Raw genomic sequence first — 15160 nt, forward strand, 5'->3', positions numbered from 1 at the left:
AGCTTCTGCACGGCGAACTCGATCGAGAGGCACCGCGAGACTGAGAGCGATTCATCGGCATCAGCAGCCCAGTAGGTCCATTTGCCTTTTTTCAGTGCATCAGAGACACATCTCGATCTGTACCAGTTTTAGGTCTGTTTTGTTTTGTCGTGTTCCGAGTTTTGGTCGAGTTGTGGTTAAATTTTTTCTCAACCGACCCGTTCGAGGTCTGATTCGATAAGAGTTGAACACATTTTGACCCATCGAAGTTTTATCAGGAATGGTCGAGTTCCAAGATTTCGGTCAAGGTACAAGTCAAAAAGAATTCAAGAGACCCGTTCGATGTCCAAGTTGGTCGAGTTAAGAGGCATTTGAGTTCCAAGGTTCTACTGTACAAGTTACTTTCCAGTCTTGGAATGAAGCATATGCTGTAAAAAAATGGTATAAAAAAGGAATTTCCACCCACGTGGTGAGTAGAAAGGAAGGTTTCTATGATTGACTGAAACAATTGGTTCAAAAACTGTTACCACATGCATCTACTCACAACCAGTTAAATTATGGGTTTTGAGACTTTCAAGAAGAGAGATCAGGGTGTTTAATGAACTAAGACACAGCAGCACCAAATAATGGGTCACCCCAACTCCTCATGGCCAACTGGAGAGGAAAAACAACTTATGATACAACCAACTGAAGACAATCATTAATAATACACACCAAATATCCAGTGATGATAATTTTATTCAGCGGTACCTTACAGATTATACTGCTTTGACATATAACATTTGGAATAACTACTCCAGAAAGAAAAGCTCAACCCGTGGAACACATACAGATGGTTATGTGCTATGAAATAATCAGATTTACTGTCAAATTTAAATTTAGCTGGAGCGTTAGATGTAGGTAGAGTGGTAGAGGCCAATGCAGCTGAATGCTCGGAGTGCAGCACCATCAGTTCTCTCTTGACAGTGGTTTTACTTTTAACGCACTGAATTTTCATCTTTGCATTACGGATATATATCGTTACTTTCAGAAAACATCATCACATATGGTGCCCCATCATTAATGTGGATGGTGGTACACATATACTACAAAAGCACAGTCATACACAGCCAGGGTTATCTGATTCCGAAATCTGATTTAAATCCACAGAAATTAGCATTATTTCACCCACTTCTACTTTGTAAAGTGTACCTTTAAGCCATGTAGTGTGTGAAACCTACAGAATATAAATAAAACGAACCACAAGCTTTGAGTTTCACTGTTGCTCACCCCCTATAACACTTGTTCTCTCCGTTTTCAAGAGCCACATTCATGTTCCCAACAAGTCCCACCTCCTGGGGGGAGAGCGTATTATAATTTCAGCAATTCCCCCCTCAACTGGGCTGACATTCCTTATGAATCCGGTCCAGGACTCCTGAGAAACTAAGCAGATGAAACTGCAGGACCAGTACCTACTGCTCCTATTGGACGGTTGTCAACACTGACCAGCTTCTGGGCCCTAAGGAGGTAAAGGGAATAATTAAAAGGACAATCTGACAAAACTCATCAGCAGGTTATCAATTACATTTACTTCTTTCACCTAGTATCTGATTTCTCCTACAGGAGACGGTTTAGGTTCCACAACCATCCTAAAAGACGATGACCTCCCACAACCCCAAGGAGCTGTGCAGTGTGCCGGCACTGTCAGACCGAGACAAGTGCAATGCCCTCTGGGATTGCTGGCAAATGCCCAAGTCTCCGCCTCTCAACACCAGCTAATCATTGTTATTGGTTGAGCCTTGGTCACCTGATTGGATGAGAGAATAAAGATGAAAGCATAAGACCTCACCTGAGCAGCAAGGGCTTGGAACGTAATTACACAAATACTCAGAAACAAGCAACCGGATAATCAAAAGCTGACTGGTCAGTTACTGCTGTTCTTGGATGCAGGAGGCATTCTGGAGTCGTTCTGGTAGATGATCATTTCAAAGCCACAATCAGTTTTGCATGGGTTTGCACAGCGGCTCTGATGCACGCAAGCTGACTGCCTACCCTGCAAAGCTGACTGGAACCAGATGAGGTGCCACATTAACTAACAGACACATAAAAGAATGTAGGACAGGCACATAATAGAGGAAGAAAGCCCGAGTCAAGGAGATCGATTATAGAGGACAAACTGGAAAGAGCGCAAACAGACAATGAAGTTACTTAAAAGAGTCAAGACAACATTAATTACACTGACGAAAGCAAGACAGCGCATCTGCATTCAACAGGTTAAGCCACAGCTCCCCCTGGGGACAACAGAGTAAACTGCAGCAGATGAGTTAGCAGCACCCTCTAGTGGATCAACATGCCAGGCAATGCTGTCTGCGAGTCGTGAAGTGCTGGTTTTGCAGTAGGTCGGTAACTCTGCTACCTGCATAAACAGCACTTTGGACACCCAAACGCCAAACTGCAGAAGTCCTTTGCACAGTGGGGGCCTTGAGCAGGCAGAAGAATGGCAACAGAGGAGAGTGCTGCTGTCCGAGAACAAGGACTCCTACGTGGTCCAGTGCCCCATGCGCGAAGAAGTGCTCCCACTGCGGTAGACTACGACTCCCCGCTACCTGCACTGTAAGCACTTTAACGCAAACAGGACATGAAAGGAAGGGATGCATTGTGGGGGTACAGTCACCAGTGAACTTCTCACCCCACCATGATTTGTCTATTACTATTAAATATCCTGGAGAAATTTGATTAATACACCCCCCCCACCCACCCATATTACACACCAATGGATCATCTGCCCTCTCACCTTACTTGAGCGTGAACACAGCACCGGCTGGTCCTGGGTCAGCAGGTCAGTACATTCCGGTCCATGTGGGGTTGGCCATGTTCAGGGACATCGACGTTCCTGCCTGTGAAAGGCAACAGCGGGGATCCTTCAAAGGAAAAGGGGTGCTGGTTTTCCATTGCATCACAGCTCTTCACTACACGAACACCTCGAGTCTCGGATGTTGACGGAACAATTTACTCTGTTAGGCTACATCCGAATGACATAGCGACTAGTCACCTGCACTGAACATCATTTTCTATGAACATCATATTCATTTATAACACTTCTGGAGACAATGGGGTATAATTAGTACATGTGTTTTTTCCTTATATAATGACAAAAAAATTACTTGCTTTATTGCACATACAAATACTCTACCAATCATAATTATCTTCACAGATAACAATAACAATCTGAATTAAGGCACATAAATCACTGTAGTCTATGGGTATTACTGTAACGCTCGCTAAGTCTCACTTGTTCATCTAGACTGATAAACACAAAATGTTCTTGGATCTCATTGTTAGAACATGTACAGACAGCAGAGATTTGGTTTTGGCAGGCAGTGGAAGCCTGTAATTATATCCATTAAGAGCATGCCAGGAAGATCCTAAGATAAAATTTGAACGCCATGGTGAAGTCTAAGCAAACGCATCAATCAGTTGTGAAGGCCCACCCACCGGGGGCAAAAGCCTGCTGACAGGAGGTTGGCTCAAACAGAACAGGAAGTTATATTGCAATAACCACTTTGCCCATTTTTTATACCGAGGAGCCTGAAACAGACACTGCAATGTACATCAGGCTGGAATGATTGAGTGGCAGGGGAACAAGACAGACCAACTGCATTTTTGCTTAGCAGATGGGCTTCATATGTAAGGACCAGTTTTTCCAGAATTATCCTCACAGTCAAACTGCTAAAGCAACCAATTTAAATACCTGGATGAACAGTGCAAATTATAAAAGCTAAAAAAGGTCTGTAGCAGGAATGCGCTACAGCAGCATTTTCATCATGTAATAGGGGCTCAAATGTCACCTAATGAACACCTTGCTGACATTCAGTCAACTGCTGCTAAGTTCACACCCTATTTTACTTCCTCTTGAAGCGCACCACTGCCCCTACAATGGGTTTGATAACCTTGAAGAGCTCATTTATAAACACAAAGATCCTAGATTTTCGGATACTAATATGGTAATAATCCTTCACAATGTAAGAAGTCGGGTGATTTACATTTAAATATTTTTGTAAAAATTAACAAAACTGCAAAATGTTTTAACAGTAAGTCCTGTATCTCCCATCAATAAGAGGCAAAAGCCTGACATGGCAGGACTAAGTTGGCGATGGAGGATTTAAAGCAACCGAAATCGGACAAATAGGCACAACTGAACCGAGAGAGCGTCACGTTATGTTCAACTGCACTTATGACATCGCTGCGTATTTTAGGGCCTTTCTAAACAGCCATTAATGCTGGGGATTAAGGGCAGCCGCTGGGGAGCGCACCCCATCTGCAGGTGCAGCGCCCGCACGCGCATCCGACTCGCCTATCGCGCTTTGCTCTGCTTGTAAACAAACCCCCCGCTCACGTGACCCCGCAGGAAACTGACGAACATCGCCGTTTTGCTTTAGCATTCAATGTGCGCAGTATCACCATCCGACAAAATCATGCTTATACTGTAAAATTTAAAAAGCACAAAAGGTAGTTGAGGAAAATTTACATCGCAACATTAGTGAGGTTAACAGCGCCGCTCCCCGGAAATCCACGCCACACACTGGGAACAAATGTTAACGGACTATCCATGAAAGCTATCTGCATCAAAACAAAAACTTTATATAATAATTACATCTGAAACACGTCTACACAACGCGCGAGCATTTAACAAGCAAAACTATATCCTTAAACTTGCTACCGCGCCATAAAATACGGTACGTTTTATGCCACTTTATTTTCCTTATTTCACTTTCGGTTCTGATTTAGAAAAAAAAGACGAGGGAGTAAAGCAGTAGGAGCAGGAGCTGTGGCGCACGCACCCTTGTGAAACTATAGAAGAAAACAGTAAGCAATGACTCACTGTGAGGCAGCTTCTATACAATGCCCCCGTGCACTTCATCTCTTTGTTGGACGCATTTTCACCCACTGTTGGGATCCATCGCAGGGATAGCTCTCTTTCCTTCTATCTTCACGCCTTGAACTTGTAGTCCTCGTCCCATCGAAACCTCCACTTACGGCCAAGTCTGAATCCCCGACAGATCCCTCTAGGCCGGTGTACAGAATTGATCCACTCGCCTCATGGCAATCAGTTTCTCTCGCTCGCCTTTGGTGGTAGTGGTGATGTGGTGGAGGATAATAAATCCATATCCTTTCGTCTAAATTGGACTATAGGCCAGCCACGTTGAGTTTCGCTTTCAGCGCGGTTGCGACTATGCGAATTTACCGTAAAATACGAAATAAAATCAAGAAGGGCATCAGCTCAGCTCTCGACTGGCCGCTGTTTTTGTAAACAAAGAAGCACATGGCTTTGCAGCCGCTTCACCCCCCGGGGAGCCCACACGATCCCTCCGCTCGTCAAATAGTCCCTCCGCCGCGCGTAAAATTACCAAGTTGCCACGCACCTTCGCCCACAGGCCTACGGTTACCAGCACTGCACGGTGACAGCACGTTACCTGGATGGCCGGAGTCCCCACTACCGCGGCTGTGCTTTCCTCACGCAGGCGCCTTATTGTAACTGCTAGGAGAAGCCGCTCCCCGCACACGCGTGACGTCAGTGGCCCCGCCAACTTTCGCACGTCTCATTGTCACTACTTTTGCTTTTCCTACTTTTATACCTAGAGCCCGTTGTGGTCAATGACAATCAAGTCACAATTTCCCAGCGCGCAAGTTTTAAACAGGGCAATAGAGACAGATATAAACGTCAAGTACCGAAGCAACACCCAAAGCACAAAAGTACCATTTTACAGCTTTTTGTCAAGCAGCTTAACAGGCCTGTATTGACTACTCTTGACCAGTAAGCGGGAGCATAGAGTAGGTTTGTTTTACGTTTTCAGTCATGCTGTGCAAAAAAAAAAAAAAATTCTGAATTTCTCCTGTTTACATCAGAATTACTTATTTGCCAGTACATGTTAGCCATAGGAGTTATATCTGAATTATATATCTGAAATACTTAATATGTTTAAATTACAAGCTGTAACAACGCACCTAAATTCTGAACAATATATATACCCGAAAATGTAGTAGTATGTATGAATGAAACATGGGTAATTTAGGGTTAATAATTCATACTTAATACATTAAGCATTTACGGCAGGCATTGACATATCTGGATACTTTCACCCACTTTTAGGTTTACATCAATTATAATATTGTAATCTTGCAATAACTAATATTCTGTGGGTAATATTTCGGGTAATATACACATTTAGTCTGGTAACAAATGTGATTTTACTGTGGACTTGTATTCTTGTTTTTTCCACCAGTTACAATGTATAGATCCTGTATTGTATACTTCGGTATAAAGTAGGGGGAAAGTTTCTATATTCAATTTTATATATTGGACTTGGCATTATTCTTTAAGCTGAAGGTTCAAATCCGGGAAAGCCCTCCTGAAGTGCAAAACGATGCAGTGACCAGTGGGTGTTCTAAGTTCGTCTTATAGCTAAAATGCCGCTATCCAGGTAAACATATTTGCAAAACATACTTGTAGACATACGTACAACACAGCTTGTTTCAGCTTAAGAGAAACAACTGACGCGTCCATTTCACATAAAAAAAAATCTGAAACACTTGTTCATCATTTGAATGAGATTCTTTGAATAAAGTATCTCATAATTTCAGGCAACGCTGAAATGTTAATAAAATACAACTAAGTAGTTAGCCTTATCAGTGCAGTATAAACTCCAGCAAAAAACAGAGGCAGTGTTATGAATGCAGAAAACTTACCCTTAAAATGAGAGTCCTTAAGTTACCTGTAAATGCGTGATCAGAGGCCTTCAAATAGACTTGTCGATACAAATTTTATTGTAAATGTTCATTGATTAATGAGGTTTATTTCTATTGGTATGCACAAGCACGTTGCCGAATGAAGCTCCGAACTCTGTAGCGAAAACTGGCGCGAAAACCATTTCCAATTGGACCAATCAGGATGCACCGTTGTGCATCTGGAGTTCGGACTTGGCGGTGGCACAAAACGCTAGCGTTAGGAGTGTCACGTGGTTTTCGAAGCCGCTCTGCGTTTGATTTATTGCTTCTTCGGTTAGTGATAATCAGAACGAACGAATATGAGCTGTATTTGTATGTGCACTTTCTATGGTAATTGAACATTGAACATTTTTAAGAGCTGAATTGTAATCTCTTATTTTTGGAAAAATGGTATAACTTGTAAAAAAGTTGTTTTTTACCATGACAACAGACCCCATGAAATTACTGTGCATTTTTTAATTCTAGAATTTTTATGTTAATGAGTCGAACTTGATAAGGATTCTTACAATAATAACTAAAAGAATTCTAACTTTCAAAGACATATGTTGATCGAGATCTCGAATGAGTGACATTTATATAATAAATCTGTTTCAGGCTAGATATAGTATATCAGCGGAGAGGCAGAGGACAATGCTGAGGTACACCCTGGGTGGGATGCCAGTCTATCACAGGGCACATACATAATCATATAGTCTAGGGCAATTCATAGACACCTGTTGGCGTAACTTTTTATTTCTTACGGGAAGAAACACAACACGGGAAGAACATATGAATTCCACACACAGAGTAAAAGCAGGATTCCTGGCTAATGAGCCACCATACCGTTCCCTATTTGTGTGTTTGTTTTCATTTGACTCATTTTGTTTCATTATCTTTTGTACGTTATCTTGCCAGCGCTAGTTATCATTAGTACGTATCCACTCCGGCACCGTTACCCTGAATGTAACATAAAGCAATAATAATAAATTACACCATAATTAATGTAAATCTTAGAATAGACCTTATTTTTTCTGCGCTGTGAAAGGAATTTAGGTCAATTCAGTGGTAAAAGTAGTTCCCATTTGACCATTTACTTCAGGACAAGCGGGTATAGAAAATGGATGGATCGCGCTCTCTTAATAATCAGTGCGTTTACAGATTCATTAGCAGTTACAGTGAGCAACGTAAACCGCAGCAATATTACGAAAAATGTATTGAAATTAAAATGTATCTAAATTAAGACAGGCCATCATACACTCTTATAAGACCGTACCGCTTTGTAACTGATCTTATGTAAGGTCGTGGACCCGGTTTTGCACTGATACTTAAATGTCAATGCTTGCTGATACACAATCACGCTCGGTACATACTTTTTAGATAGTTCATCTAACGGCATTTGATGCGCAGCTATGACACAACGAAACACACCCACAATGCAATGCGCGAAGGCATCGCTTGCCATTGGCTGAAATCGCGTGATGTAACTGCGCATTGCAAGACGTACAGTGTTTTCAGTATTACTTGTGGCTAGTTTTTCTCTGATGAACTTGTCCTTAGCTGGACATAGAAGCTTATTTATTTAACAAATGAGGGTGAGCAATATATTATACTCACCCATTAATCTGTCGTCTTCATTCAGCGAATCAACAACAAAGAAATATAAATGCACAACTTGATGATAAACCTTTTTAATAATGCCTGCAATTTAACATAATACATATGGCTTATAGTGTACGATGAAGTGTATTCACTATTCCCAGCACTGAAAACCATGTTTCAGAATGGTATGTAGTCCACATTGTTGTTCTTTTAAACATTAATTGTTGATGTTTCGTTCTATTAGTATCTTTGCTGATACGCCTGAAGATGATTTCCCAAGTCTTTATACTGTCGTCTAAGGGAGATCATCTAATCTACAAAGACTGTATCCTTCATCTATTTATTCTGGTCATATTTTCAGGACGCTACATGCGTTCTTTTTGTAGGGTAATTTATTTATCACAACAGCTTTCCTCGTCTACTGTTTGGAGCGTCCTTAGTTTGCCATGTCAGTTCGGGGAGAGGCGACCGCTGATGCCATCAACCTGTTCTATCAGATGGTGACAGCTTTACCTGGGGATCAGCCCCCAGTTGTCATGGTAAGTGCAAAACTATTAATATGCAAAATTACAAAACTGCCAGAGGAATTTAAACCTCAAGATAACTTAGACCAGTGATGTTATATATTCGATTTTCTAAAATTTAGTTGTTCTTATTTTAAAGATACATTTCTTTTTCGTTTCTGTATAATACAGTTTCACTTTGAGTTTTAATAATTTTATTTCAAGGGATGGACTCAAAATTGTAGAGCTATTTTGTGTGTATGATCTCTAGAGAGGGGCGTCATGGTGATGCAGTGGTTAGCACTGTTTCCTCACACCTCTGAGACCCGGGTTTGAGTCTCCGCCTGGGTTACATGTGTGTGGAGTTTACATGTTCTCCCCATGTCGTCGTGGGGTTTCCTCCGGGTACTCCGGTTTCCCCCCACAGTCCAAAAACATGCTGAGGCTAATTGGACTTGCTGAATTGCCCATAGGAATGCATGTGTGAGTGAATGGTGTGTGAGTGTGCCCTACGATGGGCTGGCCCCCCATCCTGCGTTGTTCCCTGCCTTGAGCCCATTGCTTCTGGGATAGGATCCGGATCCCCCCCCCCCCCAACCCAGTAGTATAAGCGGTTTGGAAAATGGATGGATGGATGGATCTCTAGAGAATCCTACATGAATAGAGAGTGCACATGTATGTATGTCCTCAAAATGGACAAAACATGTTTCAGGTATTATTAATAGTAATTAAAGCTAAACAAATCATCACTTTAGCTAAATAGTATTAAATGCAGTAACAGAAAGCATTTGCCATTTATTTTTATTTTAGTTTTCAGAAACAGTATATACATTTTCTTTTGGCTGTAGTTTTATTTTCATATCTTATGTCAGTTTGTGGATATATTCTCTTATAGCTGTAGTTGTAGTTTTTGTTATCAATAGATGTAGGCAAAAGTATTGGGATTGCAGTCAAGCGAGTGAGGAAGGTTATGCGGCTACATCAAAATTGTGAGGAAAACCAGCTGTGAATTCTTGTCCAAGCAGCTTGCAAAATGTCTTGTTTGGTGTAGTGGTCCTTGGTGATAATATAGATAAACTTTATCAGTGCACAAATTATTGTTCAAGCAGCCATAACATCAAACATTGATTAACTGCAGTTATGAAGACAAGCAAGTTAGGATCAGAAGAGGAAAAGATATGTATAATATACATTTGAGGCTGCCTTGGCTTACCTAAAACTGCAATCGCATTTTACAGAATACTCAATAAGTATGCATGTTAATATGAGGGAATGTGAATGTAGGCATAGTGGGAGGTGGACCAGGTATTGTACTGTGATTTCAAAAGTCTGAATGAATGAATGAAATAAACAAACAAACCCAGTAGCACTTCTTAAAGCACTGTGAGGATATGAGAAGAGTAGAGTAATACTTTCAGGAGAGAAACTCGTAACATCTCAGATATACTTTGGTCAAGTCGTCTGACAATATGATTACACTTCTGATATCCTGTCGATGAGTTTCCATTATCCTGCAGTATATGGCGACTGAGACCCCGTGTTCTCTTCTGTTCTGTACCCTGAAGACTCGTGAAGGGCTGCACTTCATACACATCAGACAGGGGGGGCTGTACTGTGTTGCCACGACAACCACCAATGCATCCCCATTCACCATCATCGAGTTCCTCAACAGGCAAGTGACTTTTTATGTTGAAGCCAAAAGACCCCGAAAATCATGTTTTGTACCTGAATAATGTGGTCATGCTGCATTACTGTTATGTGCTTGTGATCCTCTATGTTCACTGAAGGAAAGTAAGTTAATGAGAAATGCTAAGAGTATGTTTTAATACAAGTTTTTGTGTATTCCCTGGTAATGGGGCAGTGTTTTGGTTACAATTGCCAGTACTGTTCTCTATACTGCTTGCTTACCTAAAATGATGTCTTGTTGAAAAAAGTTTTTTTTAAGCATCATTTTCGTGCAAAAATCATTTAATTGTTCAAATTGTAGTCATTTTGGATGAAAGCATCAGATAAGCAACTGTGTGAATTTGTGAGGTGATTGTGTCGCCTAGATTGGCAGCACTGATTAAGGACTACTGTGGCAGTCTCTCAGAGAAGTCCGTCAGGATGAACTTTGCCCTAATTTATGAGATGCTGGATGAAATGCTGGTGAGTTAACCATAATGTACGCTCTTTGGTCATATCCATCTGATTGGATGGCTGCCATCTCACCCATTTGTGTTCTTTTCTGCCTTGCCCAGGACTATGGCTACATCCAGACCACCTCTACAGACATTCTGAAGAACTTTATCCAGACGGAGGCTGTTAGCTCCAAACCCTTTAGCCTGTTTGACCTTAGTAATGTGGGACTGGTAAGGCACATTCTCTTATTCTTCTTCTTGATTGATCTCAAAATATTTTAAATGGAGCCCCCTGCCCATGTCTCATTGCTTGCAGTTCGGCGCAGAAACCCAGCAGAGTAAAGTTACTCCTAGTGCATCTGCCAGTAGGCCCATAATGTCAAGCCGAGGAGATCAGGTGAGCTACACTGGTGGTAAATGGTGCTGTGATTACCAAGCTGGTCCTCAGGGGCCCACAGACAGTCTATGTTTTCGCTCTCTCCCAGACAGTCTGTGTTTTTGCTCCCTCTGAGCTCCCATTAGGGAGCAAAAACATGGAATGTCTGGGGGAAACTTAAGTGCCCATGTGACTGGCTTATGTACCACCAAAATATCTATGCTGACTCCTTGTAGAGAAGGCATTGAAACATATACCCGTACGGCTTGCTTTCTGTCCTTGATTCCGGCTCCAGGGAGGGAAGAATGAGATTTTCGTGGACGTGGTGGAGCGGCTTACGGTGGTTATCGGCGCTAACGTGAGTCTCCCTCCCTGAGTGCTACTGGGTTCTTAAGGTGTGCTTTGAAATAGCTCAGAACGGTCACCCTTTTCAACAGCCTCCTGTCTTCGGCCTTCATAACTCTCTGTGCCTGTCTCTTGTATAGGGTGTGCTGATGAAGGTGGACATTCAGGGTGAGATCAAGGTGAAATGCTACCTGCCCACCTGTTCAGGTAGGATTCTTGAGGTCCCAAAGACAGCACTTGGGTTGATGCTTATGGACTTCTGATCCTGGTCTTGCTAGTACAAATCTAAAGATGGACGCTGCTGTTGCACCAAGTGTTCTGTCAGTTTTCTTTGTCAAAATAACTTCTGCAGAATATCCAGATAAAATAATCTAAGCATAAAAGCTGGGTGGGTGGTCTCAAAGTCCCCTGGCTACCCTGTTCTTTCCAATGTGATATCAACGTTCTCTCTGCACAGAGATGAGGATTGGGCTGAATGAAGAATTCAGTGTTGGCAAGTCCCAGCAACGAGGTGAGTGTACTGCCCCCTTTTGGCTAAAACTGCTTTCACGTGACCAAGTGTTTGTTGCCCTAAAAAGATGACAGTCCCTCTTCCCTTTCCTCTCTCCTTCCGTTAGGTTATGGGGCTGCAGTGCGAGTGGATGAGTGCAATTTCCACCAGGCCGTGCGACTAGATGAGTTTGACAGTTACAGAATCCTGAAAATCTGTCCTAGTCAGGGCGAGGTAACTATGGCAACCGTGCTACATACCCCTTAATCACTGATCCAAGGTCTTTCGCCACTGCTCTGCCTGTGCTGCCACTTAACTTGCTTCCCTCTGTTGTTCTTCTCTTCAAGCAAACGGTGATGCAGTACCAGCTATGTGATGACTTGCCCTCTGCACCTCCCTTTCAACTCTTCCCCACAGTGGAGAGAGACAAAAGTGGCCGGTATGTTTGCTGCAAGCTGTTCCAGTTCCTGTCCTTTGCCTCCACTTCATGTTCTGTGTCCAAAAGTAACCTGTTATAACATATTTAAAACTAACCTCTCGGCCAGTGTTTTGATAAATCTTAAGTCAGTTATGCTAGTCTTTTGAGAATTCTTATAAGGACAATTTGGCTTAGTATGCATATCTGTTATTAAATTCCTTTATGTTCTCTTTCTCATCTCTTGAATGTTCTCCCTTTTACTCAAAAAAGGCTGTTAATTTACCTGAAACTCAGATGTGACCTGCCACCCAAAAGGTAAATGTCATGACTATATTCTCTGCTAAGTTACATGTTTAGAATGTTGTGTTTGCATAAAACCTCATCCTTTAAAATGTTTATAAGAGGAAAGTTTCAAGATACGAAACTAATATTGCACGGTGCAGGAGATGACAAATCCGTCATTTGCCCGCTCTGCTGCTGTGTTCCCCACTTCAGTTCTGTTGACTTTTGTCTGTAATGTCTATAAAGCTGTAATGTGAATTAGACATCACTTTCTGTTCTGAATCCTCTTTGCATTCAGGGAGTGAAACGCAGTGACCTTCACAGCCCTATAAGCTGGCCTGAACTTGCTGTGTGTTTCTCGTTTAAGTTTTACCGTTTATCTTATCAAATGAGGAGGTTTTTTTTCCCCGTTTCATGGTTTTTAAGATTCTTTGGTCAGGGAATGCAGCCTTTTGGCACTTTTGTCTAGTCCGTTTTCTGTTGCACATGGACTGACACATATTGACGTTTGTCTCTCTGTCACAGTGCTGCCATAAACGTTTCTGTTACTGTACCTATACCCAAGGGCTCATTAAGGTAAGGGGGGCATGTTTCCTCTCCCTGCTGTTGTCACTACATCTAACCTTTTGTCATACTCTTTTCATAACACTGCCATTATTGTATCCTTATGCTGTAAGCATGTCCCAGGAGCTCAGCAGCCCAGACCAGAGGGCGGAGCTCCAGCCCAGCAGCAAAGCAGTTCATTGGGAGATCCCTCGCTTCCCAGGTGGCGCTCAGCTCTCTGCACTTTTCAAGGTAACCAATCATGCACTTTTTCCATATTGACCGACAGGTTCCCAACAGAGGTTGAGTTCACTGTTCTGAAATGTCCAATCAGTGGCCTTTTTATATTATTTGATGTGTGTGTCTGATGAAACATTTATAGAAAGCTTGGTCGTGTCTGCAAATAGAAGTGTGTAAGGTCTTAAGAGGTCCATAGATTCATTTGCAGGAATTGCCTGTAGACCTGCCTGCCAACCATCATTTCCTCTTCTCCCCAGCTCGAGGTTCCAGGCTTGAGTGCTGCCTCACTACTAGAAGTAGGTCCGGTCAGTATGAGCTTTGAGCTGCCAAAGCACACCTGTACAGGCCTGCAGATCCGCTTCCTTCGCCTGACCCCAGTCCAGCCCAACCCATCTCCACGCTGGGTGCGTTATGTCACCCACTCAGACTCTTATACTATACGCATCTAATAAGCCCTGCCAAACCCTGGATCTAGCATGTCCATGTGTCAGTTGAAAGAAATTTCTTGTGGGATTCCTCGTCTTTCATTCCTTATAGTTGGGATTTCCTCAAGTGGGAGTGAAGAGGTAACATCTGTATCTTCTGTCTTGGTTAATAGCAATCCCTGATCCCCTCTTTCAGGCACACGATGAATGCATTAATCTGAATTCGCAGCCTAACAGATGTGACTATCCGTAAGGCGGATAGGTGGAACTGATCAATGAAAACTTTGCCTTTGTGAGCCTCCTTAGGTCTTGCAGAGCAGTATTTCTTAACCTGGTCCTCAGAGACCTCCAAGCAGCACATGTTTTTGCTTGAGCTGTGAACAGTCCAGTCTGGTGGTTTTATCTTAGATAAGAGTGATTGAGTAATCAATATTAAAACAATACTGAGTGTTATTAAATGTTACCATTCACACAATGTCCTGTGGAATAAAGCCATCATTCTGGATTCTCACCATACCTCTTTAATAGATTTGTCAAAGTGCAGTGTCCGGTAGCAGTGACCTTAGTGTTGTTTCAATACCCTTCCTGCCTGAATGTTACATTTTTACGGTCAATTTTCCTGATGCTTGTTCGCAAGAAATAGAGGTCTTTTGAATTGGCGAGCTGTCAGCAGATGTCCTTAAAAGTGTAAAGTTGGATGAGAAGGGTAACAAGTCTGCAGAAGGTTTTTTTTTTATTTCTGAATGACTATTCTATTCTGAATGACTATCCTATTTTAATTAGGTGATAAATCACCTATGGAATGCAATATTCTTTTACAGGGGGTGCCAAGGGTGCGTTTGTACGTGAAAACACTGAAGTTTTCAAATGATGTATGAGTGAATGAATAAATGTTCGATAATTGATTACAATTGGCCATTTTGATGCTTTGTTGTACTCTAGTTGTCTTTGAGGAGTGTTGATTGCATATCAGGGTAGTAACAGCATAATAACCCCTCACCTCACCTAAGCCATGTACATTACAGTGATTGTTTACAAGAAATAGCTTTGCTGCAAGGTGATCGAAAAATAAAACACCAACACAACGTAAACCAGC

At 42.2% G+C, this 15160-nt stretch overlaps 1 protein-coding gene and 1 long non-coding RNA gene across 8 annotated transcripts; one reads left to right on the forward strand and one right to left on the reverse strand.

Annotated features, from left to right (window-relative positions):
- Positions 1 to 699: 699 nt before the first annotated feature.
- LOC125712984 (uncharacterized) lies at positions 700 to 5426 on the reverse strand. 4 transcript variants are annotated; one of them, XR_007383435.1, is made up of 3 exons: positions 4841 to 5426; positions 2758 to 2855; positions 700 to 1765 (listed from the first exon to the last, which is right to left on the reverse strand). It is a non-coding gene; the product is annotated as an uncharacterized LOC125712984 (long non-coding RNA). The 4 variants fall into 4 exon arrangements; XR_007383432.1 differs by having other exon boundaries at positions 700 to 1477; positions 2753 to 2855; XR_007383434.1 differs by having other exon boundaries at positions 2753 to 2855.
- Positions 5427 to 6966: 1540 nt separating this feature from the next.
- ap4m1 (adaptor related protein complex 4 subunit mu 1) lies at positions 6967 to 14975 on the forward strand. Of its 4 annotated transcripts, XM_048983635.1 has the most exons (17): positions 6967 to 7017; positions 7339 to 7382; positions 8567 to 8647; positions 8776 to 8861; positions 10391 to 10497; positions 10877 to 10973; positions 11066 to 11176; positions 11262 to 11342; positions 11617 to 11679; positions 11807 to 11873; positions 12124 to 12177; positions 12284 to 12390; positions 12504 to 12595; positions 12845 to 12889; positions 13382 to 13432; positions 13534 to 13651; positions 13897 to 14975. In XM_048983635.1, exons 3-17 carry the CDS (start codon positions 8590 to 8592, stop codon positions 14086 to 14088), a joined length of 1329 nt encoding a protein of 442 aa, XP_048839592.1. In that variant the 5' UTR covers positions 6967 to 7017; positions 7339 to 7382; positions 8567 to 8589; the 3' UTR covers positions 14089 to 14975. The 4 variants fall into 4 exon arrangements, with proteins under 4 accessions (XP_048839592.1, XP_048839591.1, XP_048839593.1 ...); XM_048983634.1 differs by lacking the exons at positions 6967 to 7017; positions 7339 to 7382 and adding an exon at positions 8204 to 8315; XM_048983636.1 differs by lacking the exons at positions 6967 to 7017; positions 7339 to 7382; positions 8567 to 8647 and adding an exon at positions 8224 to 8507 and having other exon boundaries at positions 8709 to 8861.
- The last annotated feature ends 185 nt before the right edge of the window (positions 14976 to 15160 follow it).

Source organism: Brienomyrus brachyistius, chromosome 18, assembly GCF_023856365.1.
Source record: "Brienomyrus brachyistius isolate T26 chromosome 18, BBRACH_0.4, whole genome shotgun sequence".
NCBI lineage: Eukaryota > Metazoa > Chordata > Actinopteri > Osteoglossiformes > Mormyridae > Brienomyrus > Brienomyrus brachyistius.

Excerpts from the sequence above, each read along its gene's own strand:
- ap4m1 (XM_048983635.1), top strand. The coding sequence starts at position 8,590 with ATGATTTCCCAAGTCTTTATACTGTCGTCTAAGGGAGATCATCTAATC. Across the intron at positions 12,596-12,844 it reads GAGAGAGACAAAAGTGGCCG|GCTGTTAATTTACCTGAAAC; the intron begins GTATGTTTGCTG and ends TACTCAAAAAAG. Across the intron at positions 13,652-13,896 it reads AGCTCTCTGCACTTTTCAAG|CTCGAGGTTCCAGGCTTGAG; the intron begins GTAACCAATCAT and ends TCTTCTCCCCAG.